Source organism: Sus scrofa, chromosome 4 (assembly GCF_054392235.1).
Source record: "Sus scrofa isolate SSC_HxYL_T2T_F1_AM1 chromosome 4, Sscrofa_HxYL_maternal_Yorkshire_Landrace_v2.0, whole genome shotgun sequence".
Classification (NCBI taxonomy): domain Eukaryota; kingdom Metazoa; phylum Chordata; class Mammalia; order Artiodactyla; family Suidae; genus Sus; species Sus scrofa.
In genome coordinates this window covers 104,168,736-104,196,607 of record NC_139386.1, presented here as the reverse complement: position 1 = coordinate 104,196,607, position 27,872 = coordinate 104,168,736, and the positions used below count along the sequence as shown (strand labels likewise).

The window sequence follows — 27,872 nt, the reverse complement described above, 5'->3', positions numbered from 1 at the left end:
CCAGATATACAGCTTGTGTCATCATGCTAGGATAGCCTAATATATCCATTTCTAGTATGACATAAACCAGATCCTCAAAATCAATGACTTGGGACTCCTCTTCCTCTGAGCAGAAAGAAGACAGCATATGTTTGCCTCTGACTTTCTTTTCTATTCTTTCACTGCTGATCCACAATTCCCACACTAACTTCTAATAGACACATCCTTTCTCCTGACAGAATATAATGCAATTACTTGGCTATATTTTCATACGCATAATCACAATTTAGTCATGCCCTATACTGAGATTACAACCAGATTAATTTTAAGTATCTATCTCTTGGGTCACTTCTAATTTTTCCTAATTTTTTTAAAGGTAATGAAAACTTGAAGTAAGGCAACTTCAATTCAGGGGAATATCCATGAATCAAAGAGAATCTGTAAAAGGGTCAAACACAGTCTTTCCCACTACACTCCTCCCACACCTAGGCTTTGGCCTTAGTATCATCCGGATATATTCAGATAACAGAGTTTCAAATTTTAATAACAACGGGTTTGGGGAGAAGAGGAAGGCAAAACCAAGGATACTGGAGAATTAAGAGCCCATTATTTATGTCTGGCACTGTGGATCTTCATAGCAACCCTTCCCCCCCACCCCCCAAAAAATACTGCCAATATATGTAGTCCCCACAGACACTAAGTCTTACACAAAAATTTCATTAGGTCATTCCCATAATCCTATCTGTAAAAGAAAAGTATAACAGGCCTAAGTTACCTAGAATCACTGGAAACAAGAACCTATCTATTTCCACCAAACAAAGCTGCTTTCCCCTAGAATCTGAAAGTTTACTGCGTACAAATCAGTGAAGACACTCAGTAGCAGGTACGCTTGACTGAACAACTTCCACAGCCTGTTTCATCTAAAAATAATCACAAGCAAAAATATTCTTCACCATTAACAGTCTGAATCAGGGACAACTCCCTAAGTACAGCTTCCCCATGATGCTTACCCATTTAGATGAACAGCACAGGAGAACACAAAGCACTTGGAACACAAGAGAGAAAGCGAAAGGGTGGTTTTAATGCCTTATTTTCTCTTTCTTCTTATATTTCAAGGAATTGATTATCATAAAATGTGAGGTCTTGGTAGAAAAATGACCTACAAGCCAGGACTTATTTATACTAAGTCCCACACTGTGAAATTTACATACTCTTGAACTTCATGCAAATTTGTATCTAACATTATTAGAATATGAAACATAATAAAAGACTTACTATTTATTTCCTGATTCCACAGCTTTGCTTTTCTACATATTTATGATCGTTTTAATTTTTATGTAAAAGAGAAGCCTATTTTCTGTGTCATTTGCCAGAGTCAAAATCTAAGATCAAAATATTAAATCAGTCATGTCATTGTTCACATTCTCTTTGAGTATCACAAGGCAAAACTGTTCAGAAATCCTTAATTAGAAGGATTAGGAACACAAACTGTTTGAAACACATCACAGTTCCTAGGCTAGAAGCCAGCACACCCTGAATTTCATGCCAACACACATCTATAACGTCAAAGACACTACTTTTTGTAGAGACTTTTTCCGTAATTCCTATGATTATGCCTTTTCAAGCAAGGTTACATTTCTTCCCTTTTCAAAATCATCAAGTAAACCCCAAAACAAAGATAACAGAACTGGAGTGCTTACCTCTACAAACTAAGGAACTAAAAATAACCGCACCTATGTGCAACTGGGGCAATTATAAATAATAAGATACAATAAGGCCACAAACCAACTGCCATTTCAGAGGGGCTGGGAACAAAGGCAGCACCACCAAAGGGTGCAGGCAGACCACCTGGGCCACCCCTCTGGCCAAACCCACAGGTCCACCCCTACCCTCATGCCTTTTAAGGGACCAGCTCACGCCCCTCTCAGAGAGCAAGCAGGAAACCTATTGTTTTCGCTCCTTCAACTCCCAATAAAAAAAAGCCTTGCCTGAACTTAGCATCTGGCCTCTTATTGATTTCTACTGATTAAAGAGTCCAAAGACCTGGGTTGGTGACAGAACTTCTGAGTTCTATTTTCAGTTCCACCATTCCCTTCAGGGAAAACTGTTTCTACAACTGTAAAACTAGAGCACAAACGCTGTCCTCATTTACCTGTCTCCCCTAACTCTCCTTCAGGAAAACAAGAACTCTCGCTCATTCAGTTCTCATTTTGAGGATAAGTACTTAAGATTAGGACATTCAGAGAAGTTTGTTTTATGTGCCTTTACTTCCTTTAAGGGTGATTTTATTATTAGAGCACACACTTTGTACATGATTTCAGTGACTTTTAATCCCAGGTTATTTTTCTTTTCCCATCAAGGATGTTTTTCTTTCTGTACAATGCTTGGAATGTAGAGTTTAGAATATATTTGCTGAATGAATGAACACTGTCAGTTTATGTAAGAAGATTCTATCGGAGTTCCCGTCGTGGCGCAGTGGTTAACGAATCGGACTAGGAACCATGAGGTTGCGGGTTCGGTCCCTGCCCTTGCTCAGTGGGTTAACGATCCAGCATTGCCAGGTGTGGTGTAGGTTGCAGACGTGGCTCGGATCCCATGTTGCTGTGGCTCTGGCGTAGGCCGGTGGCTACAGCTCCAATTCGACCCCTAGCCTGGGAACCTCCATATGCCGCGGGAGCGGCCCAAGAAATAGCAGCAACAACAACAACAAAAGACAAAAAAGACAAAAAAAAAAGATTCTATCAGCGTAAACTAAATGCAAGAAGATAAAAATTTCCCTCAAACTATGATGGTACAAGAGAGCTAAAGGCAAACTTTTAGGATCATTTACCATTTTAAATCTATGCTTGAGTTTTTCCCTTCTTGCTCCCTTTAATTTTAGCAAGCAAAGTATACTATAACTAAATCTTTTCTGGTTATATTGTGTTAAGTTTTTCTCTGATAATTCTTGTAGTTTAGTCAGTTTTTTTCTTAGAAAATGTGGCTGCTTGTCCACCTGATAAGCTTATATCAAGTAACACTTTGTCTCATGACCTGATTTTCTGCCTTGTTACACAATGAACTAAAGAAGGTTGGTTGATAATGTACACTCCTGTTTGGAGTCCCTGATAATGTCGATGTGCAGTCACAGTCTGGAATGGAGGAATAAAATGATGAAGGTTGTCAATGTTACTATTCTTAGGGAGTGAGATCAGAAATAAAGGTAGTTCTATTGGCCTGGCACTGAATCACAGCTCTCTAACAGTATTTAATTTGGATAGGTATCTTTGTATAACACTAAAACTGTGGCCTAGGAGTTCCCATCATGGCGCAGTGGAAATGAATCCGACTAGGAACCATGAGGTTGCGGGTTCCATCCCTGGCCTTGCTCAGTGGGTTAAAGATCCAGCGTCGCCGTGAGCTGTGGTGTAGGTCGGAGACACAGCTTGGATCTGGTGTTGCTGTGGCTCTGGCGTTAGACCCCTAGCCTGGGAACCTCCGTATGCCGCAGGTGTGGCCCTAAAAGATAAAAAAACAAAAACAAAAACAAACTGTGGCCTAATGTTGTTTAGTTTTTTCTTTGGGTTTTTTTTGGTTTGTTTCTGTTTCCATAAACTGGTTTTCTTCCTGATTAACAGCCAGGGGAACAATTACTTAAGATAACTTGAGTTCAGAGAACTAATTCATACTCAAGAATAGAAACAGACATACTTCTGAAAACTTTTTATAGCCTTGGAGTGTTTCAGAGTAAGACAGACTTATGTTACACTGCTAACCTTATTAGAAACCTTAGGAATTCTGAATCTGTACATCTAATATTGATTGTATGTTAAAACAGAATGCTAGTAGGGCACAATTCTCAAGGTTTTCTGATAGGCTGTTTCAGGGCTATAATCCTCAATTTACCTCAAATAAAATTTTCCATTTCAAAAACAAAAGAAAAAATGAACCAGAATGCCAGTATAATATTAAAACAAGTCTCCCTAATTAAATAAGCACCTACACTTGGCACAGAACAATAAACCAATAATTTTAGTGAGTAGTAAAATAAAGTTGAAAATTTTAGGGAATTAATAAACACTTTCATGATTCTCACTTATTACTTCTAACCATTTTTTAATCTAGAACATACAAATTAAGAATAGAATTGAAAGCTAATTTTCCCTTTATGTTATTAAACAAAAAGTAAATGTAGGAGTTCCCGTCGTGGTGCAGTGGTTAACGAATCTGACTAGGAACCATGAGGTTGCGGGTTCGGTCCCTGCCCTTGCTCAGTGGGTTAACTATCCAGTGTTGCCGTGAGCTGTGGTGTAGGTTGCAGACGCAGCTTGGACCCCGCATTGCTGTGGCTCTGGCATAGGCCGGTGGCTACAGCTCTGATTCGACCCCTAGCCTGGGAACCTCCATATGCCGGGGGAGGGGCCCAAGAAATGGCAAAAAGACAACAACAACAACAAAAAAGTAAATGTATCATTATAAATAATTTTCACACTATTATCAGCAATCAAAATAACAGTAATTTTTTTTATAACCCACAGGCTTAAGGTACAAAATTTCCATTCCTCAACCGAACTTGTCTTTACTAGGAACCCTAATGCCTCTAAACATTCAGCAGAGACCACATTACAAAATCAAAACCTAAAAACTGGCCCTCTAAAATAAAATCAAGAAATCAACAGGTTAATACGTTTAAGAATAAAGTACCTCCGACTACCACTTAAATTACAGACGATTAACTAGACATGGAGAACAGACCTGTGGTTGCTGAGGGGGAAGGAGTGGGATGGACTGGGAGTTTGGTGTTAGTAGCTACAAACAATTACATTTAGACTGGATAAGCAATGAAGTTCTGTTGTACATATAGCACAGGGAACTACATACAATCACTTGTGATAGAACATGATAAAAGATAATATGAGAAAAAAAATGTTTGTATAACTGGGTACCTACGCTATATGGCAGAAACTGACAGAACACTGTAAGTCAACCATAATAAAAATATTCTCTTTTCTTGGCTTTTTAGGGCTGCACCTGTGGCATATGAGATTCCCAGCTAGGGGTGTAATCAGAGCTACAGCCACCAGCCTACGCTACAGCCACAGCAATGCCAGATCAGAGCAGCATCTGCGACCTACACCACAGCTCATGCTAACTCTGGATCCTTAACCCACTGAGGCCAGGGACGGAACCTGCATCCTCATGGATACTAGTCAGATTCATTTCCACTAAGCCACATGGGAACTCCTCTCATGGTATTTAAATAAAAATAAAAAGCAAGGCCAGTGATACCTTATAGAAGTCTACTTGGGTAGATGTTAAGTCTGTTTGGTGCCAATATCTACTATGTTTTCTAAATATATCTTCCTGTTATGGACAAGTGAGTATTTACTCTGGAAATGTATATTATTTTGTCACGCATCATTTTCTTTTTATGTAACCTTTATTTTACAGCTAGAGAACTGTATAATGTATGTATAGGAAAGCTGTATTACCTAAAAATTTCATTTCATTAAAGGTAGTAATTCAAAATGTTTATCATAACACTAGGGCTCTGGGTCTGACAGGTATGAGAACCACTGGGCTAGAAGATCAGCATCATGGTAGGATACCTATAGGTCTCAGTTAATTAAAAAAAAAAAAAAAAAAAAGGAAGAACTTGTAACTATGGGATTTTTTTTTCTTTCTTTTGCAAACGTAAATTCTAACTAAGTATGGGGACAAGTAAACTTAATGAAACTCTTATTGGAAGATGGCTCTCTAGATTTAAAGTCTATTCAAGTAAGCACAACATCAAAGTGAGTGGCAAAGAGGTAAATATAGAATAACTAGTCTACTAAGAACGTCCCTGCGACACCTGCTGAAATCATCAAGGAGAGGGATTACCTACCTTAACAGATTTCTCCAGCCCATTTTGATTAAAAGAGGCTGAGCAATCTATTTAACAAAGAAGAAAACTGTGTCTGGTTTAAAATCACCAGAGCCAATTCTATTTGTTACATATGCATCTAGAGACCTCTAAGGCACTTTGAACTGGTAACAAGTGAACTTATGGAGGGGAAAAAAAAAAAAAGATTTTAAAAAAGCTTTCAGGTGTTCCCATTGTGGCTCAGGGGAAATGGATCTGACTAGTATCTACAAGGATGCCAGTTTGATCCCTGGCCTTGCTCAATGGGATCCTGCGGTGCTGTGGCTATGGTGTGTAGGCCGGTAGCTGTAGCTCGGATTCAGCCCCTAGCTTGGGAACTTCCAAGTGCCGCAGGTTCGGCCCTAAAAAGACAAAAAAATAAATAAATAAATAAAATAAAGAAAAGAAATAAAAGCTTTCAGAAGCTAACCTAAACTTCTGTGTGAAACTGTAAGAACTACCTAAAATGTTTCTATTATGGTAAAGATCTTATTTCTCTACAAAAAAGGACTGCTCATTCCTACACAACCTTTCAAATCGAAGACTGCATAGCTCCATTTCTCTCAATGCTCACCCCAGCTTTTCAGTAGGCACACCTCATTACTATTTTACAGTGGGGTATACTAAGGTAAAGTTAGACTGTCAGGAGACTCAATTCCAATCCCATGAAGAATTAGTATTGGAACAAAGATTGATAATTTCAGTGCACCCACTCAACCAAGAGTTTAAAGAAACTGAAAGTTTAAGTACAAAATCTCCTATGCTCATGAAAACTTTCAAAAACTATAAGAAACACAGAAAGTAAAACTTAACAATGCTAAGATGAGCTATAGAAAAACTAGAAGGAAAAAAAAATGGGGGGGGGGGAGCATGCCAGTAGCAGCCTGATGTGGGATCTCAGTTCCCAGACTGACTCTGGCCATATCGGCAAAAGTGCCAAGTCCTAACCACAAGACCTCTAGGGAACTCCCCCCAAAAATTTTTTTTAAAGAAAAACTAAAAGTTAGACTTGTCTGTTTTTGCTTTGTTTTCAAGCTGGAATTTCCAGATGTCTTACTAAGTTACATGTGGGTTTACTACCTCGATTAAATCCCAACTGACAAAAAATCTGGATACTTTTCTTTCAGTTGCCTAAGTGTGTAACTTGAGAAAACTGATCCAAGACCTCTGGTCTAGGTACCCAAAGGGACAGAAAGTGACCCCAACAGATACTGCTATAATATAGCATTATACTGCTATAGCACTTAACTACTGTTCTAAACAATCTCTCCCATCAGGGCCTTGCCTGAAATTATATGGTCTCAATTATCTTACTGAAAATTCTCAACAGGATCCCAAAATTAGAAATCAAAGCTACACCGAAAACAAAACATTACTGACACAAGAAAACAGTGACTATCCCTTTATCCTATTCCAGGGTTCCTCAACCTCAGTGTTCTTGACATCTGGGGCCCAATAATTAATTCTTTGTTGGGGGGAAGGCTGTCCTGTCCATTGAAGCATGTTTAGCAGCATCCCTGGCCTCTAACTGCTAGTGCCACAAACAACTCTCCCTTTTCCCTCAGTTGTGATAACCAAAAATATCTACAGACATAGCCAAATTTTCTCCTAAAGAGCAAAACTGCCCCCAGCTGAGAGCCGCTGCTTTACATTATCTCCTTTATTGATCCAGTATTAACCGCAAAGAGATGAAACCAAGTCAGCATCCACAGGCTTTTTATCCTTAGACCATTTAACTACAGAGAATAAGAAACAATCCACATCTTCTTTCCTCTTCTAATAAGACGACTGACAGACCTTAGCATCCTCTCCCGGAACATAAGTAAAGGTCATAAAAACATAAAGAAACACAAAGTGTTAGCAACCAGTTGATACTTCCCCCAAAAATACAAGGAATTTCATCTGCAGTGAGTTTGATTTTAAGATTTTTGTTCTTCCTCATACTGAGAAAAAAAAAAAAAAATACCCACAGATTTCCCCAAGATATACTTGTCTATTTATCAGCAGAATGTCAAGATTAGAACTAGCCGTCTACTGATAAGAGTGTTTCTCATTTCTAGATCCCTGCAGGAAATATATTTACTGACACTCTATGTTCAAATTTCACATGGTAGCACCTGCATTTTGTACCACTGCCTTTTAGATAAAGATCTCACATCACAAGAGCCACTACTTCTTAAATATAACTACCAAGTACTGAATTCACTGTATTATTCAAGAAACATCTAATAAGCAATTGCTATACAGTACCAGAAAGATGTTAGATAATCAAGCAGACTTTTAGCCAGTAAGTCACCAACAGCAGAATTTAAGATATCTAATAATTAAAACCTCGAAAACCCAAATCAAATCACTAATTCCTTCCCACAGTTCAACAAAACTACCTAACATTACTTAGACACCACTCTAAGATCTTTCTAAGAATTAGGCAATTTTAAGAAGCAAGTCCAGGGAGTTCCCGTTGTGACTCAGCAGAAATGAATCCAACTAGGAACCATGAGGTTTCGGGTTCAATCCCTGGCCTGGCTCAGTGGCTTAAGGATCTGGCATTGCCGTGAGCTGTGGTGTAGGTCAAAGACGCGGCTCGGATCTGGCAGTGCTGTGGCTGTGGTGTAGGCCAGCAGCTGCAGCTCTGATTAGACCCCTAGCCTGGGAACCTCCATATGCCACAGGTGCAGCCCTAAAAAGCAAAAAAATAAAAAGCAAGGCCAGGGAGTTTCTGTTAGGGCTCAGTGAGTTAAGAACCCAACTAGTATCCATGAGGATGTAGGTTCGATCCCTAGCCTCGCTCGATAAGGATTTAGCATTGACACAAGCTGTGGGCTGGGATCCCACATTGCTGTGGCTGTGGTGTAGGCAGCTCAAATTCAACCCCTAACCCGGGAACTTCCATATGCTGCAGGTGGGGCCATTTAAAAGCAAAAGAAAAAAAAAAAAGAAAGGGCAAGACCAAGAGTACCTGGTGGCTCAGCAGGTTAAGGACCCAGCATTGTCAATGCTGTGACTTAGGCTGCTGCTGTGGCATGGATTTGATCCCTGGCCCGGGAACTTCCACATGTCACAGATGCAGCCAAATATATAAATAAAAATAAAAAGCAAGGCCAGTGATACTCAAGAGTTACAAAGTCTTTAAGAAATCTACTTCTGGAGTTCCCTTATGATGCAGCGGGTTAAAGATTCAAGGCTCAGGTCACTGCAGTGGCACAGGTTTAATTCCTGGCCTGGGAATTTTCACATGTCTCAGGCACGGCCAAAAAAAAAAAAATCTACTTTTTAGCTACTCTTATGGGATGGTTAGAAAGGTTCCCTGTCTTAGAGTCATTGTGAGTATAGCACAATGACAGTGACTTTTAGAGTACCTGATAAGGAACCAAACTAGGTAACATTACCTATTGATAAAGATGACATTTTATTAGACCAAAGGTGATATATTAAAGAGACATGAGAGGGAGAGAAGTCTGCTACTTCCTTCAGGCAGAGCTTCAAAAGTGAGCAATACCCTTGCAGTCCTTAATTCGACTGTTCCCTTCTCAGGATTTGGCTACTCTGGTCTCCAAAAAACACTTAAGAACCACTTAGTTTCTCATCAATACCAAAAGTAGTTTTCTCTGCATATGATTTATCTTACCTGTTTAATGACTACTAGATTTAATCTCATAAAATGATATTCCCTGACCTTGATTTAAAAGTGGAGGAGGGTAGTATAGAGATGAAATGACACCTTTATATTCCATGACCCAGCCCTCTGTGGCATACCCAGTATCCCTCAATATCATAGAGTAACTATCAGTACTGGCTTCACAGTGTCTCTCAATGGGATAGTCAGGTGAGGTGGAAGTTTCTATTGTGCTTTGAAAATAACTTTAAATTACTTAAGCATTTCCTCTATCGTCTGATGGCCAAAACACATAACAAAGCCATTTTACCCAATTATATACAAACTTGAAACAAAAGGGTAAAGGGTTTCAGACCATATAATCAAAATCTCTTTTTTTTTTTTTTTTTCTTTTTAGGGCCACACTGGAAGCATGTGGAGGTTCCCAGACTAGGAGTCACCACTGAGTGAGGCCAGGGATCAAACCTGTGTCCTCATGGATTCGAGTCAGCTTCGTCTCCACTGAGCCATGACAGGAACTCCCAAATCTCTTCTTTTAAAGTCCAAGTTTAGGGAGTTCTCGTTGCAGCTAAACCTACAAAGCATTAGACATAACTCTACCGCTCTCAGAAGTTATAACCAAAATTATTTTTTTAACGCAGACACTAAAGTTAGCTAATATGAATCTTTCAGAGGAGTAGGAGTGACAAGAAAAACAATAAACAAAAACCGTTTCAGGGATGAACGCTGAGCAAGCTACTGTTATTGCCTGCACATACTTCTGAATGTATCAGGAGGTGCTATAACCTAGAGAACGGGGAAGGGAGAGAAGAAATAAGAGTTGTAAAACCTTGCAACCTAGTGCCACAGAACACAATTACAACTCTATGTGGTGAGTAAATTGGCCAGAGATGAGAGGGCTCCGAAGCAGTCCCCTCCCACTGACTGGGTGACGAAACCTACCCAGTGACAGCTCATGAAGAGCGGATGTAAAATTCAATGCCAGCCTCTGGTGCTCCCAAAGGACAACACTCATGGGTAAGGGATCTAGTGACCACCAGAGTTAAGTACCTCCTTGAGATGTAAATTAACTCCAGACAAGAAAAACTTCATTCTAGATAGCCTAGGTCTGGCTATCCACAGAAAGACAACCAGGTTTCACCCAACACTGATCCAGCACAAGAAACAATGCATACCTAATGTATGCTGCATACTTACAATGAAGGAATCTCAAGTTATACCAAAAAAATATTATTAAGGAGTTACCTGGTGGCTCAGCAGGTTACAGTGTTGTCACTGCAGTGGCGCAGGTTGCTGCAGTGGAGAGGGTTTGATCCCTGGTATTGGAACTTCCGCATGCCACAGGTGTGGCCAAAAAAAAAAAAAAAAAATTATTTTTAAAAAACTTTTCAGAGTTCCCATCATGGCTCAGTGGTTAACGAACCTGACTAGGATCCATGAGGACTCGGGTTTGATTCCTGGTCTCACTTAGTGGGTTAAGGATCTGGCGTTGCGATGAGCTGTGGTGTAGGTTGCAGACTCAGCTCATATCCTGCGTTGCTGTGGCTGTGGCATAGGCTGACAGCTACAGCTCCGACTGGACCCCTAGCCTGGGAACTTCCATATGTCACGGGTATGGTCCTAAAAAGACAAAAAAAGGCCAAAAAAAAAAAAAAAAAAAAAAAAAGCCCTCTTCAGTGTTGTCCTACATACACAAAAATCATTACTGACTAACCAGTGTTGAGTTGGTTTTTCAGAAGCAGAGAAAGAGATATACTGAATCAGCCACTTACTAACCTGATCATTCTTACAACCAACATTTTTAAGATGACATTTTCAAGATGGCAAGGCAATAAATAAATAAATAAATAAATATGCATAGCAACAATGATTTACTAAAGGTTTCTCCTTTCTTCCTCAACTCACTCTTCCTTTTCTAACTCGGTCTATGCTATTGTCCTCAATCTGAATTCTACCTATCCTTCAAAACTCAATTTAGGAGTTCCCTAGTGGCCCAGCAGTTAAGGATTTGGCATTGTCACTGCTGTGGCACAGGTTAGATCCCTGGTCAGGGAATTTCCACACACCTTGGACGCAGGAAAAAAAAAAAAAAAAAACTCAAATTTAAATCACATTTTGTTTGTCACTTCTTCCCAACCTCATATCACCAACACCTCCCTCTGAATTCTAAAGCACATATTATCCATCCTCATTCACCTTGGTTATTACTTTTAACAATACTGTGAGGTGCTTAAGAGCAGAAACCATATATTCCTCAGTATTACCTCCAGGACCTTCAGTTGAGAACCTTGTATGTCTGCAGGGAAGTATTCCGTTACACTTAAAAGTGTTATGCCTCAATTTACAAATCAGGCATGACAGATAATAAATCAGACTAGAAAGATCAATGACTTCTCCTCCAGGCATCAAACTAAGGCTTAGAAAAACACCTAAAAAGTCTTTCAAATGAGCCCTTTTCAAGAGCACTTTGAAGTGAGGACTTGAGATGGTAGGGAGAAAAGATACAGTAAGTGGAGGAAAGTTAGACTGTTTTCTCACTCTCAAAGGCAAACGGTGAACAGCAACTTAAAGATCAGAATAGCCAAGGCCTCACTGTTCATTAGGGCATCACATTCAACATGTCACTCATCACACATGCACTGGCTGAATTCCAGACTCCCTCTCTGTGGTAAGGAAGAGTTCTGGAGCCTCCAATGTCCACTGGAAAAACAAACAAACAAACAAACAAGCCACGGCACCTGCTCTTCTCAGCACTGAAGTATAGCAAAAAGCACACAGACACAGACACACAGCCAAATCATCCAAGCAAAACTAAAAGAGCGTGTAGATGAAACTACGACCATGAAGTTAGGGGTGGGGCAAATAGAGAAGAAAGAAAATACAGCAAAAGCCTGAAAAAGCACAACTCAAGTGAAAAGGCTAAAATACTGTTTAGGCACTTTTCACTGGACTCCACTGGTGTTTCTAAGAACTAAGACACAGAGACACACTTTAATAGGCTTTCTCACAGATTGTATCTGAGACACTATAAACACTGAGATAAGTAGTTACACAGACACCCTCTTAAGGCTGAACAAAGATACTTCTAAGGAAAAGAACAACCATAACTAGTTCTAAAGATGGTTGGCCAAAGGTAGGATTAACATTCACCCTGGTGGATCTCCCTGCAGTAGTAACTCAACCTAAAACAGCCTCTGGGCTTGGGGTGCAATAGCTGGCAAGCATGCTGCAGAAGCACTTTTTTTCCACAGCCAACAGCACTACCTCTCTAGGGGCTAACACAGTCTGGCAGAAACTGACGAAAACCAATTTTACGTCAGAGGATGCAGTCCCCAACATTCTGTCCTAGATCTTCTCACTAAGTGAAGAGAGAGAATGGGGGAGGGGAAGGAGGGGCGGGTAAGGCAGGTGGTGCTAAAGATACTGGCAGCATGACAACCAAAATAAGAGAGTTGAAAGAATATGTTCTGCCTTCTTCCTAAAGCCATTTCCTTCGACAGTGATTGGGATCGCAGTCCGCAAGTCATTAGTACACCGCTGTTTTCACTTTCACAAGAACGCTGGAAACCCCTGAAGAGTAAAATCCCCCTCTCTGCCCAGTTACCTTCCAACCCTCCCTCCCCCCCCCGCCCCGCTTTCTTCCCTCCTTCCCTAGAGACAATGAATAAAGACAATCCTCAGCAATCCGCTATATTGCTTCAATGAGGATAGTGGAAGGGGAGATCTGATGAAAAGTGGAAAAGGAAATAAAGATGAGAAGCAACAGCGGAAGGGGGGGGGGGGGAGGTCATTGTGGAAAGAGACAAGGTGAAGAAGAATGTAAGAAAACGGAGAGGAGGGGGTCAGCAGAAAACTTGCTAAGGAAAACCAGGAAAAAAAAAATAATAGAGGGCAGGTAAAAAGGGGAAAGAGTGAGGGACAGGTGGAGCATCCGAATGGAAAAAAGGCTGGGCGGGAGTTACTGAGCCACACAGCCCGGACACCCGGGGTTTAGGAGACAGTGGGCAGCAGGTACCTGGGATACCCATGTCAGGGGAGTCGGGGCTGTGCGGGAAGCCTAAGCGCCGTTCTGGGACATCCGGACGAGGAACCCACGCGGACGCTGGCGTGCAGAGGACACACACTCTTACCGGTAGTTTGGGGCTGACCTCGCCCTTGCAAAAGTGGCAGAAAAACCGGTGCGCGGCAACAGCGGCGCCTGCGCCGGCCCCGGCCGCCGAGGCCTCCGCCATTTTTCTCTCCCGGCGCCGCCGTCCGAGAGGGCAGCCGGCCCGTCGCTCCCCAGGCCGCTACCTCCCGGCTACAAGAGACGCCTCTGCCTCCGCCGCCGCCGCTTCTTCAGCGCAGCTGGCCGCTCCAGAGTCCGCGCGGGTCACGTGAGCCCGCCCGGCCCACAAGGCGTCGGCGAGGACGGCGACCCCACGGCCCGCCTCCCGGCACCAAAGAGCTACAGGAAGGAGAGTCCGTCCGGCGCTGCCCTCCCGCCGGCTCCTCTAACACCCCTCGCCGGTCCTCCAACCTCCCAGCGAGAAGGAAGCAAGAGCGTCCCCGGAAACCACCGAAACGCTGGGGTAGAGCGGCACACGTTTTTCCTCTTTGCTGACCCTCCTCGTTGGCCGGGCTCCTGCGCAAAAGGGCCTTGGGGTGCCTTCTGCTCGAGCCGCTGGCTGGAGCCGCACGAGGTCGGCGGCGGCTTTAGATTGCATTGACCCAGAGGTTAGTGGAAAATGCGGTCTGAATGAGGCCGTTTCTCTAGACCCAGGGACCCAGTCCGGAACCGGAACCTGGGGGAAGGAAGTGTAGAATCAGGAGCCAGGTTCCTTGGAAATCCTTATCAAGGATGGCAGATGGTCTGGGGATACTTCCCCAAAGACCTGTGAGTGGGAATACTGAGACTGAAAGACACAGTCTTGGCTTCTGAGGGATTGGGAGAAATAAATGAACAGACCAGTGTGTGGTAGCACTTATGACAACAAGTGATTTTATAGTCAACTATGTTTGTTTCTTTTTGTGTCTACTTTGTCAAGGAGTAGAAATTTCAGAATACTGCCCTGCCAACAACATGCTTCATCTGTTGTTTGAAACACTCTGTTGAGACGCTCCTAATTTATTTTGCAAAGTTGTCATTTCTTACGGATTGGGAATGACACTTCCTGTTCACTCCCAGTAGGCTGTGAATAGTGTCCTTAATTCCTCCAAATAAAATCATCTACACACGATATTTAAAGAAAATTGGACTCGTACATCCCATAAGGATAAGTTTGATATATTGTCTTGCAGTCTTTTTTTTCTTACGCCTATAAGAAAAAAAGGGTTTTTTTTTTCACAATAATTTAAGTTTCTTCTACATTTTGCTTTGTAACCTGCTTCTTTCACTTAATGAACAATTTTGTACACTCATACATGTTACACTTCATTGTAAACATAGACGTAGTATGCCATTGTATGAGTCTACCATAATTTATTGAAATAATCCCGTATTGTTAGATATTATATTTTTTCTGGAATGTCAGTATTATAAAGTGACATCATTATTATTCGCTTGAAACAAAATAGCCAAAGCAAAAGTATTAGGTCAAAGATATGCAAGATTTTAAGGCTTTTGACGTATCTACTGTCAAGTTGCCCTCCAAAAAGTACATGAATTTACACTTAGCTCTACTCCAACATAAAAGAAAAACTTCCCATCGTGCTATTTTTTCTTTTCTTTTCTTTTCTTTTCTTTTCTCAGGTCTGAGACTCCTCAGTACAATGACTCAAGCAGAAATTAAACTGTGTTCTTTATTGCTGCAAGAGCATTTTGGAGAGATTGTAGAAAAAATTGGAGTCCACCTAATCAGAACTGGCAGCCAGCCACTAAGAGTTATTGCCCATGACACAAGAACATCGCTGGATCAGGTATGTTTGGATCACATTAATTTGCTTTTATTTCATTAGTTTCCTTTACCTACCCTTGAATATTACTACTCCCCACCCCACAAAATACAAAAGAGAGCTACACTGAGATCAGAACAGTGTCATTGGGAGGGAGAGAGGATGAGACATAGTGCCTAAGGTTCTGCTTCTCAAAGCGATCTGGCTCACTGTGGCTTCTTAGGCAAACCTGTGCTTTTCATTTGCCATACTTCATTCATGCATGATGAGTCTATTAATTTCAGCACTACCTTTAAGGAATGGCAGTAACAGAGAGCAAGTAAGTTGTACTTTGTAAGATAAAGATCAGAGGAAATATGAGCTAGGAATCCTCCTGATTTCTTCTTAAGATGAACGATGCGATTCTTAACAGCTATTCCAATGGAGACAGAGAAGATGCACGGAGGTTCCAGCCATCTCCTGAAGTTTAGTAAATTGTTGGACAGAAATTGCCAGCAATAATGAACTGCATCTTCCAATTTTTTTTTCTCTTTCTTTTGTGTCCTCTCTAGGTTAAAAAAGCCCTTTGTGTCCTCATCCAGCATAACCTGGTGATATATCAAGTGCACAAACGTGGTGTGGTGGAGTATGAAGCCCAGTGCAGCCGGGTGTTGCGAATGCTTAGGTATCCCCGGTACATCTATACTGCCAAAACGCTGTACAGTGACACTGGAGAGCTGATTGTTGAGGAGCTGCTGTTGAACGGCAAAATGACAATGTCAGCTGTTGTGAAGAAAGTAGCAGATCGGCTCACAGAGACTATGGAGGGTCAGTACTGTACCCACAGCTGTTAGCAAAAGCATAGATTGGCTGGCTGCAGGAGTGGCCCCTTAGCTGTCTGAGGCCATCTCACCTGCCTCTTTCCTCCTGTTGTACAGATGGCAAGACCATGGACTATGCTGAGGTATCGAACACATTTGTGCGACTAGCAGACACACACTTCGTGCAGCGTTGCCCCTTGGTGCCTGCCACTGAGAATTCAGACCCTGGGCCATTGCCACCTGCCCCTAATCTTGTCATCAATGAAAAGGACATGTACCTGGTTCCTAAACTGAGCTTGATAGGTAAGGAATTTTGACCCCTAGAACTGTAACTAATGGTATATTCTTCCTCAGTGATTGTTGAATGAATGAATGAATCAGTAAGCAGTTACCGAGGATTTACTCTATGCCAGTTACTGTGGTATAAAGTCATGCAAAAAAACCCATTATGGTCCCTGCCCTCACGGGATATAAGTCTTGTAGAGGAGGCTTCCATTAATCAAATAGCCTCACAGATGAATGACTGACAAACTGTGATAGGTATTATGAAGGAAAAGTATGGGGCGTTATGAAAATATATAATGGGAGTCCCGTTGTGGTGCAGTGGAAACAAATCCAGCTAGGAACCATGAGGTTGCAGATTCAATCCCTGGCCTTGCTCGGTGGATTAAGGATCTGGCATTGCCATGAGCTGTGGTGTAGGTCACAGACACAGCCTGGATCCCAAGTTGCTACAGCTCCGATTAGACCTCTAGCCTGGGAACCTTCATATGCCGCAGGTACGGCCCTATAAAGACAAAAAATAAAAAAAATTAAAATTAAAAAATAAATAAGTGAAAATATATAATGGGGGACCAGATTTATCTGGGGGTTTTGGACACATGCTTTTCTGAGAAAATGGCATTTGAACTAAGATTTGAAGCAGAAGTAGGGGGAGTTCCCGTCGTGGCACAGTGGTTAACGAATCTGACTAGGAACCATGAGGTTGCGGGTTCGGTCCCTGCCCTTGCTCAGTGGGTTAATGATCCGGCGTTGCCGTGAGCTGTGGTGTAGGTTGCAGACACGGCTCGGATCCCGCGTTGCTGTGGCTCTGGCGTAGGCCAGTGGCTACAGCTCCGATTTGACCCCTAGCCTGGGAACCTCCACATGCCGCGGGAGCAGCCCAAGAAATAGCAACAACAACAACAACAGACAAAAGACAAAAGACAAAAAAAAAAAAAAAAAAAAAAACAGATGAAGCAGAAGTAGGAGCCACCCAGTGAGGTAAGGTATGAAGGGGTAGAGAGAATAAGCACTTTTGGCAAAAGGAAGATAATTTTTAGTAAGGGAAAAAAATAGGATATTTGAAGAAGTAAAAGAAGATCAGTGTAGTTAAAGCCCAGTGAGCAAAGGAAAGAGAGTCATAAGATAAGGTTATAGAGACAGGCAGGGGCTGGATCATGCAGAACACCTGTTCCTTATCCTAAAAGGAAAGGAAAACTGCTAAAGAAGTGTAAGGGAAGTAACATGATCTAATTTGCATTTTTAAAATATTTTTCTGTCTGCAGAAAGGGCAAGGCAAAGGTAAATGTAGATAAACCAGTGAAAAGTTAGACATAGAAGGGATGAGGAAGCCAGAGAAATCAAGAATAACATCTGTGTCTGTTTGGAGCAGGAGCAGTTTAAGGGAGAAAGACTGAATTTCTTCTTGAACATACTGAGTCTCAGACTTCATCATTAGCTTGAATTTCTTGTAGTTCCTCAGTCTCCTCCACATCTCTAACATAGAGGTAGCTTCGGATGTCTTTGAAATAGAGACACCTCGGAGTTCGCGTCGTGGCGCAGTGGTTAACGAATCCGACTAGGAACCATGAGGTTGCGGGTTCGGTCCCTGCCCTTGCTCAGTGGGTTAACGATCCGGCGTTGCCGTGAGCTGTGGTGTAGGTCGCAGACGCGGCTCGGATCCCGCGTTGCTGTGGCTCTGGTGTAGGCCTGGTGGCTACAGCTCGGATTCAACCCCTAGCCTGGGAACCTCCATATGCCGTAGGAGCGGCCCAAGAAACAGCAAAAAGACCAAAAAAAAAAAAAAAAAAAAAAAGAAATAGAGACACCTGCTGTCACGTTCGGTCATTTCCTGTCATCCCATGAGATACAGGCTAACTGTTTACCTGTTTTATTTGGCAGGGAAAGGTAAAAGGAGGAGGTCATCTGACGAAGATGCTACCGGGGAACCCAAGGCCAAGAGACCAAAACATGCCACAGATAACAAAGAGGTAATGGGGTTCTTTATTTTTTCTTCTTTTTTGTCTTTTTAGGGCCGCACCGTTGACATGGAGTTCCCAGGCTAGGGGTCTAATCGGAGCTGTAGCTGCCAGCCTACACCACAACACAGCCATGCCAGATCTGAGCCACATCTGTGATCTATACCACAGCTCATGGCAACACCACCAGATCCTTAAGCCACTGAGCGAGGCCAGGGATTGAACCTGAAACCTAGTGGTTCCTAGTCGGATTCATTTCCGCTGCTCCAGGAAGGGAACTCCCAGTAATGGGGTTCTTAATTAGGAGTCCTCACCCTAAGGCAACTCAGAAAGAGTACCAAGATAACAAGCCCCAAAAGAGCTTAAAGGTTCTTGGGATTATGAAGTTCATTCAGTACTGGCTGGGGGAGTTCCCTTCGTGGCTCAGTGGTTAACGAACCCAACTAGGATCCCTGGCCTTACTCAGTGGGTTAAGGATCCCACGATACCGAGCTGTGGTATAGGTCACAGATTAAGCTCAGATCTTGAGTAGCTGTGGTGTAGGCCAGCAGTTGTAGCTCCAATTCGACCCCTAGCCTGGGAACTTCCATTTGCCACAGGTGCAGCCCTAAAAGCAAAAATTAAAAATTAAAAATTAAAAAGCTGAAGTTGGGGGTTCTGAATTTATCATTGTTGAGGTGCTAAGTCCACATGATTGAATGATTGTTTTGTTTTGTTTTTTCTCCAACCAATTTAGCTGCTACTGTATAGGAGAAGAAATAATGAATAGTTATATCCAAGCTCCTAGCTAGAAAACTCTTCATTGTATCTAAATGTTTCTCCTCCTCAGCCCAGCCCAGATGATGGGATTTATTGGCAGGCCAATCTTGACAGATTCCACCAGCACTTCCGTGACCAAGCCATTGTCAGTGCAGTTGCCAACAGGATGGACCAGGTAATATCGGAGTGGGTGGGACAGTGGCTGTCAGGGACATTCACTTATTTGCCAGATGTGGCCATTGGCTTATAGCCAGAGCCAGCATGCAGAGTGAATTCTGAACTCCAGTTCACTTTTCAAACCCAGACCAGCAGCGAGATTGTGCGGACCATGCTCCGGATGAGTGAGATCACCACTTCCTCTAGTGCCCCCTTCACTCAGCCGTTGTCTTCCAATGAGGTGAGCTCCCTGTTCTTGATAGACTTGGATATCGTAATTGTTACCCACAGAGCCTGGGGTTAGGTTGAGATCCGAGCCTCAAAGAAAGGGTTCTTGCTGTTGGAGGTGGGGCAGGGATTATCTTCATGTGGTGGGTACTGAAATATTTGGTCTCTTGGGAATCCAGTCTTTAAAACCTAAACCATTATCTTAGTCAAACTGCAAGTTGTTCTTAATTGTTCTAAGAATCCAGTGTTTGGAATCTTAGCCTCAGTGCCTGAGACATTATTTGGCCCCTTTTAGATGTTTTTTTCAGTATACTTTATATATTTTCAATTTGTTTTAAAAATGTTTTGCTTATTAAATTTGTAATTAAAACATTAACATTTAAGGTATCAAATGTTTTCTTTCTTTTGACCACACCCATGGCAAATGGAAGTTCCCAGGCTGGGGATAGAATCCGAGCCACAGCTGCAGCAATGCCAGATCCTTAACCAACTGTGCCTGGCTAGGGATCAAGCCCATGCCATCTCAGAGACAATGCCGGATCTTAACCCACTGCACCTTAGTGGAAACTCCAAATGTTTTATTTATATTCTATTACTTTTCTAATTATACAAATATTTATCCCTATTAAATATAGTTACTGTATTTTTATTTAAATTTTTTTTAACTTAAAACTTTAAATATAAGTTTTTTTCTGATGGCAGAAGTAACTGCATGACTGGGAGTTTCCGTTTTGACTCAGCGGGTTAAGGACCCAAGGTTGTCTCTGTGAGGATATGGGTTCAATCCACACAGATGCAGCTCAGATCCCATGTTGCTGTGGTGTTGGCCAGCAACCGCAGCTCCGATTCAACCCCAGCCCACTAACTTCCATATGCCGTAGGTATGGCTGTAAAAAGAAAAAAAAAAGTAACTGCATGACCTATACTCAAACAGCATAGAAATGTATAATTTTTCTAAGGTTTTAGTTCCCCAAAGTTTCAGGAATGGCTGACATGTTCTATATCTTGTAGGTGGTAATTACAAAGGTATATACAATTGTTAACACTCATCAAACTGAACCTTTAAGATTTGTGCTTCTTGTACATAATATACCCCAGTTTAAACATAGATAGATAGATAGATATAGTTTTGCATAATCCCAGTCTCTTGTCAGTAGTTTGGTACATATCTTTATTCAGACTTTTTTATGTATAGTCTTACATAAATGTATGTGTATTTTTTAACCAAAAGGAAAAAAAAAAATGGGATTATACTCTACACACTGTCCTAAACTTGCTTCTCTCTTATGACAGTATATGTAAACCTTCTTTCCATGTCAGTATTTTTAGATCTGCCTGATTCTTTATAATGGCCATATCCTATTCCATTTAATGGCCAATGTTGTACTTTAATCAATTCTTTGTTAGTGGTCATTGAATTGGCTCTAGGTTTTTTTTACTCTTACCAACAACACTGCATATTTTTGGATATTTTATACTTGTGAGATCTAAAAACATCTTTATTTCAGCAATGTCAGCAATTGTAAGTTCTCAAACCAATTTTCGCTGTCTCTTTTGCTCCGTAGATCTTCAGATCCCTCCCTGTTGGCTATAACATCTCTAAGCAAGTTCTTGATCAGTATCTCACTCTGCTGGCAGATGATCCAGTAAGTCCATTTTTTTTCTTTTTGATTTCCTTTTTTCTGTTCTATTTACAATTTATTTCTGCCACTGATACCTGTTATCATTCTTCTGTAGCCTTATTTCTCTATCTAGTCAGCTGAGACAATTTCTCTACCATCATCTCATAGGAGGGCTTCCTACTGTAGACTCTTGGCCAGATTTGCTCTTTTGGAAACAGCATCACTGGACTTTCCATTCAGATAACACACATTCTCCCTCTCTCTCTCTCTCTTTCTTTTTTATAGCTAGAGTTTGTTGGAAAGTCTGGCGACAGTGGTGGAGGAATGTATGTCATTAGTATCCTTACTGGTGGTTATTTCCTTATAGCCAGGCAGCCTGAACTATGAAATAGGATGGTGACTTGGAAAATAAAAGATTTGGAGTTCCCGTTGTGGCGCAGTGGTTAACGAATCCGACTAGGAACCATGAGGTTGCGGGTTCGGTCCCTGCCCTTGCTCAGTGGGTTAACGATCCGGCGTTGCCGTGAGCTGTGGTGTAGGTTGCAGACGCGGCTCGGATCCCGCGTTGCTGTGGCTCTGGCGTAGGCTGGAGGCTACAGCTCCGATTCAACCCCTAGCCTGGGAACCTCCATATGCCGCGGGAGCGGCCCAAGAAATAGCAACAACAACAACAACAACAACAACAAAAAGACAAAAGACAAAAAAAAAAAAAAAAAGAAAAGAAAAGATTTGATGATATTTAGTATAGTAAGTAAGTTGGAAAATCGAACTAAAACATTGATGATAAAGAAGTAAAAGGGACTTTTAACTAACCAAATTTTAGTTAAGCAAAACCTTGACTTAATCTAGAGAATTAAGGTTTTGAAATAAATGAGACCAATGTGAAAAACAAAATAGCATTTAAATCTTAAAGACTTAGGAATAAAACTAAGATCACAGTGACCTGGCCAAAACTACTGAGTGACCTTAACCCTCTACATAAAGACCTACATAAGGCTTTAGGATCCCTGGCCACAGCCACTCTGGAGTCTGTCGTGCAGGAGAGGTAAGGAGGTCACCCTGTTTGGGGTTCGGGGTCAGACACTTCCTTTCCATGCCCCATTTGAACAAACAATTTGATCATTATATAAGCAAACCAGCAGAGGCACACGTTGGCACATGTTGCCCCCTTTTTCCACTGGACTGTACAGATCCCATCTACTATTGCTTTTTTACCCTGAATACCCTGCCGCCTAATTCCTAGTGATGTCAGTTAACCAGCCTTCCTAAAGCCTTTCCTTACAAATGCGGGAACTGAGGTATTCAAGTGAGTCAGCCCTGGTGAGTCTCTTATGCTTATCGGTACCGTCATCAATCTTGGGAGTTAAGAAAGAATTCTCTGATTGCTGTTCCTTTCTGATCCTGGCTCCACACATGGAAACCGAACAACCACCATCTGTGACTAAGTGCTAAAGCTAATCTATGTTGGCATGCCATTTGCTGCTTCATTCCTTTCCAGATTTGGATCACGCTGTGCCAGAATCTTCCGTCTAGTTTTGCAAAAGAAACACCTGGAGCAGAAGCAGGTAGAAGACTTTGCAATGATTCCAGCAAAGGAGGCAAAGGATATGCTTTATAAGATGCTCTCAGAAAATTTCATGTCACTTCAGGTAACAATAATCACCAACCAGCAGAGCTGACCTAGGGTGAGAGATGCTTCTGAAGCAAAGATCCTGAACCCCAATCAGACTCTCTGTACATCTCTGAGACAGAAAAAAAGAAAAAGATTAACAGAGCCATAGCAAGCACTTGAAAGATAATCGTGGAGCTTTAACTGGCCTAGTGAAAAAGAGACATAGCCAGGAAATCACCCCTAAATCACCCTACCCTTTCTTCTTTAGCTCCAGGTCCCTGTGACTTACCGTTTCTTCAAGCCTTAAACTTATTATAAATTAAATCTGTCAACAGCATCTATGGGGTCTTCACCATTTGCAGAGCCATGTAGTACATACCCTGTGAGGAAATAGATTTTGGAGTCAAAAATCATAGCTCTGCCTCTTACCCAGTCACACTGAGCACATTACCTACCATCTTATTCTCCAACTACAAAAATGTTATGGATGATGATAATAGAAATAATATGGTTTTTGTAAAGATCAAATACAGTCTACACATAATGTGGCACATCGGGGTTGCTCAGTAAATGTTAAGTGCCTTCTCTTTCCCCTATCAGGATGTTGACAGTCGCATGGAAAAAAAAAAAAGGGCAGCCCACCCTCTGAGGGGTGGATTATGCTGTAAACACAGATGCTTTATGACTGGGGAAGAGGAAAGCATAATGAAAGAGAGGACTGAGTAGCTCCAGACCGGACAGGTGTTTACTGCCAGTTCTAAAGAAAAGCGTGACTTCTCTTATTTTTCTTTGTTTGGACAAATAGGAGATTCCCAAAACACCAGACCATGCCCCATCGAGGACCTTCTATTTATATACTGTTAACATCCTGTCAGCTGCCCGAATGTTGCTGCACAAGTGCTATAAGGTAACTCCTCCCCATTCCCTCCCAGAGACCTCTTATCCTCATTCCCCCGAATCCAGCCTCTTTAGCTGAGCTTCTTAATTAGAACCATGTGCATTTCTTGTCTTCTCTCCCCTCAGAGTGTAGCCAACTTAATAGAAAGGAGGCAGTTTGAAACCAAAGAAAACAAGTGAGTAACATTTTCAATTGAGTGCATTTTTCAAAGTCAAGAAGCTTATGGGGAAATTTCCTATGGAAATGAAAATCAAGGAGACCCCGTTGTGGTTCAGTGGTAACACAAACCAGACTAGTATCCATGAGGATGTGGGTTTGATCTGGCCCCGATCAGTGGGTTAAAGATCTGGCATTGCCATGAGCTGTGGTGTAGGTCACAGACATGGCTGAGATCTGGCGTTGTTGGGCTTTGGCATAGGCAGCTGCAGCTCCAATTGGACCCCTAGCCTGGGAACTTCCATATGCCACAAATGCGGCCCTAAAAATAAATTAATTAATTTTAAAAATGGAAACCAGGAGTTCCCGTTGTGGCGCAGTGGTTAACGAATCCGACTAGGAACCATGAGGTTGCAGGTTCGATCCCTGCCCTTGCTCAGTGGGTTAAGGATCTGGCATTGCCGTGAGCTGTGGTGTAGGTCGCAAACGCGGTTCAAATCCCAAGTTGCTGTGGTTGTGGTGTAGGCCGGTGGCTACAGCTCCGATTCGACCCCTAGCCTGGGAACCTCCATGTGCCACGTAAGCAGCCCTAGAAAAGGCAAAAAGACAAAAAATAAATATATAAAAATAAAAATGGAAACCAATAGAGACAATAACCAGTCTGGTTGCAGTAATTACTGGCTCAGATTGGCATAAATCATGCATTAGTATACAGTTTTCTCATATATCCCCAGTGAAATAATTCTGCAGGTTAAATTTATGAGCAGTGTACAGACTGGCACCAAATTTTAATTACAAATGAGAGGCAGCAAGGGTTTCAGGAGTGAAGTCACATTGTAACTAAGCTTATAGAAAATATCCTTAGAGAGTGACATTATCCACCTTGACCAGGAACCTGGTAAAGGGGGGAGTTACACCCCAGGGCTACAGAATAAAAGAACCTCCAAGGCTGGGGGACATGCCTCAGAGTTGTGTTTCCCTGACAGGCGTCTACTAGAAAAGTCTCAGAGGGTAGAAGCCATCATTACATCAATGCAGGCTACAGGTGCAGAGGAGGACCAGCTACAAGAAATAGAGGAGATGATCACAGCCCCTGAACGCCAGCAGCTAGAGACCCTGAAACGCAATGTCAGCAAGTAAGCATCATAAACTTCACACCTGTGTTTCAGAATGACTTCCAGACAATTCCACCTCAATATCCTGCTCCCCCTCCAACTTAGCGTGTGCAAACCAAATCTTCTTCCCCAGCTCGATTAGCAGAATCTAGTCCACCATATTTTCCTAAGTTCTAAACTCGGAAAACATTCTCAGCTTCTCTCTCACCGCACACTCTTGTGTCACTCAGGCTGCTGCTTTTACTTCAGTAGTGCATCTGAAATCTGGCCTTTCACCTTGCTCCCCATGCAGGCCTCTTTCCTAGACTTTAGCAATCACCTCCCCCTTCAAACCACTTATCAGAATAAACTTTAAGTTAGTATCTTTAAAGTGATTGATAATGTCAGTCTTCTACTTTAAATGCCTTATTGATTCCTTGTTTACAGTATAAAGACCAGACTCCTTGGCATATAAGACTTCCGAGTCTCATAGCTCCCTGTTTCTTCACCCTCATTTCCTTTCACTCCTCACCACTGACCACCACAGGGATTGCTTGGACTACGTAGGTCACTCTGGAGGGTGTTGTCATCTTAACAATGATTACAGATCTTCCAGCCCGTGAACACAGAAGTTCTTTCCATTTACTTAGGTCTTCCTCCATCTCTTCCAACAATGTTTTGTTGTTTTCAGTGTTCAAGTCTTTCCCTTCTTTTGTTAAATTTATTCCTAAGCATTTATTCTTTTTTGATGTTGTTTTAGTGTTTTCTTAATTTCACTTTTGAATTGTTCATTGCCAGTGTATAGAAATAGAACTGATTTTTGTGTTTTAATTTTATTGGGGTTTTTTTTCCTGTCTTTTGAGGGCCCTTGCCGCGGCATATGGAGATTCCCAGGCTAGGAGTCTAATTGGAGCTGTAGCCGCTGGCCTACGCCAGAGCCACAGCAACTCGGGATCTGAGTTGCATCTGCAACCTACACCACAGCTCACAGCAACACCAGATCCTTAACCCACTGAGTGAGGCCAGGAATCAAGCCCCCAACCTCATGGTTCCTAGTCGGATTGGTTAACCACTGAGCCACGACGGGAACACCTGTGTTTTAATTTTATATCTTGCAATTTTCCTAAATTCATTAGCCCTAGTAGGTTTTTTCATGGCTTCTTTGAGACTTTTTTGTATATAGGATCATTTCATCTGTGAATTAGAAAAAGCTTTATGGAGTTTCTGTTGTGGTGCAGTGGTTAACGAATCTGACTAGGAACCATGAGGTTGCGGGTTCGATTCCTGGCCTTGCTCAGTGGGTTAAGGACCCGGTGTTGCCGTGAGCTGTGGTGTAAGTCACAGACTCGGCTCGGATCCCTCCTTGCTGTGGCTCTGGCATAGGCCGGTGGCTACAGCTCCGATTCGACCCCTAGCCTGGGAACCTCCATATGCCGTGGGAGCACCTCAAGAAAAGGCAAAAAGACAAAAAAAAAAAAAAAGAAAAAAGAAAAAGCTTTATTACTTCTTCCTTTTCATTCTTGATGACTTTTTTTTTCCTCACCTAATTTCCAGGCTAGAACTTCCTATAAAAGGTTGAATGGAAGTGAAAAGCCGACATTCTTATCTCGTTCCTTATCACAGGGGGAAACATTCCAGTCTTTCACCATTAAGGATGATGTTAGCTATGAGTTTTTCAATAGATGGCTTCCATCAGGTTGATGAAGTCTCCTATTCCTAATCATTTTAGGCCTCAGCTTCCAATTTAAAACACACTCGGTTCATTTACACCTGTGCCTTTTACATGTGCTGTCTTTCTCCTCACTGCAAATTAGTCTGTAACTTCTCCTGGGACAGAGGCTTTATCTTTTGAGTCCTTAAAAGTTTCCACAATGCCTGGCACATAAAGAGATGCTAAGTAAATGGGAAAATAGTCTATTGGTTCTCTTGCTTTCCACCCAGTACTCTCAAGGGTAACTAAGCAGTTCTCCATGGTGACGTCCAGCCCATCCTCTAATCTTAAATATGCTAATGAATGGGCAGTCTGGGCACATGTTTTCACTTTTTCATTCAGGTTGGATGCCTGTGAGATCCAGGTGGATGAAACCATCTTCCTGCTAGAATCATACATCGAGAGCACCATGAAGAGACAATAACCCAGAAGAAAAGTCTTCCTCAAAAGATCTGAAGAGTTTGGAAGGAGAAATAAAGGAGGTGCCTAGATGCATTCTTTGCAATGGATAAGTCGCAGAGTCTTATACTGTAACCCCATCTCTATCCTTACCACCCAGAATACAGGAAGAGTTTGACATCTTTTTAAGTTTGCTGATCCTGTTTTACAACCAAAACTGTATCCTCTCTCATCAAATCTTGGCAGGGGAAAGAACTTAAAATCAACTTGATTAATCATCTGTCAGATGCATTGGTTCTCATCAGGAAGTTAGCTAAAGATGTATTTGAACATCCCTGATGGTGAAAGAATTTCTTTCTAAGCTGCTTTCAAAAGGCTGTACTTGTCCTTTACCTTGTTAAACTGTAATCTTATATATACACACACAGTGTAGGGAATGTGAAAGACCACTGATGGGATAAAAGGTAATTTCAGGGCCAGCAGGTGATTCGAAACTGACAGCACTAATGGACCTAGCCAGAACAGATTGGGACTTGAACCCACGTGCCGGGACTCAACCCCAACCTAAAGCCAGATTGGGACTTAAATCCACAGTTTTAAATTCAAGTTATTCACCCTGTGTCTGGGCTCACCAAGGCTCAGGTTCTTTATGCCTCCGTGCAGAAGGAATTCAGTCAGAGACAAAGTGATAGGCAAGAAATAGACTTAATAGGATAGGACGCTTGTAAAAGATGCAAACAGGTAGGCAAAGAAGCTCTGCCTGAGGATTCAGTGGGCCACAGTTTTTTCCAAGGGGAGTGGGCGTTGGAAAGGCCCACCTCTTCTGAGAGTAGTAGCTGCTCCT

At 42.1% G+C, this 27,872-nt stretch overlaps 2 protein-coding genes across 5 annotated transcripts in view; one reads left to right on the top strand and one right to left on the bottom strand.

Annotated features, from left to right (window-relative positions):
• The window catches only part of RNF115 (ring finger protein 115), an 82,982-nt gene extending 68,987 nt beyond the window's left edge, over positions 1-13,995 (bottom strand). For 2 of the 4 annotated variants that reach the window (XM_085023129.1, XM_003481472.5), the window contains exon 1: positions 13,610-13,995. Coding sequence is in view for 1 of the 4 variants with exons in the window: in XM_003481472.5 (XP_003481520.1) it covers positions 13,610-13,711 (102 nt within the window). In the remaining 3 variants the exon portion in view is untranslated. Of the gene's footprint in view, positions 1-13,494 lie in introns of all 4 variants that reach the window. The other 2 variants (XM_085023128.1, XM_085023130.1) reach the window with 2 other exon arrangements.
• A 58-nt stretch (positions 13,996-14,053) lies between these two features.
• On the top strand, positions 14,054-27,212 carry POLR3C (RNA polymerase III subunit C). The gene is made up of 15 exons (XM_021089946.2): positions 14,054-14,195; positions 15,211-15,377; positions 15,905-16,160; positions 16,271-16,456; positions 18,317-18,405; positions 19,223-19,327; positions 19,457-19,549; positions 21,102-21,182; positions 21,444-21,495; positions 22,143-22,203; positions 22,657-22,807; positions 23,576-23,677; positions 23,794-23,843; positions 24,811-24,960; positions 26,972-27,212. Exons 2-15 carry the CDS (start codon positions 15,231-15,233, stop codon positions 27,051-27,053), a joined length of 1,605 nt encoding a protein of 534 aa, XP_020945605.1. The 5' UTR covers positions 14,054-14,195; positions 15,211-15,230; the 3' UTR covers positions 27,054-27,212.
• Positions 27,213-27,872: the final 660 nt, after the last annotated feature.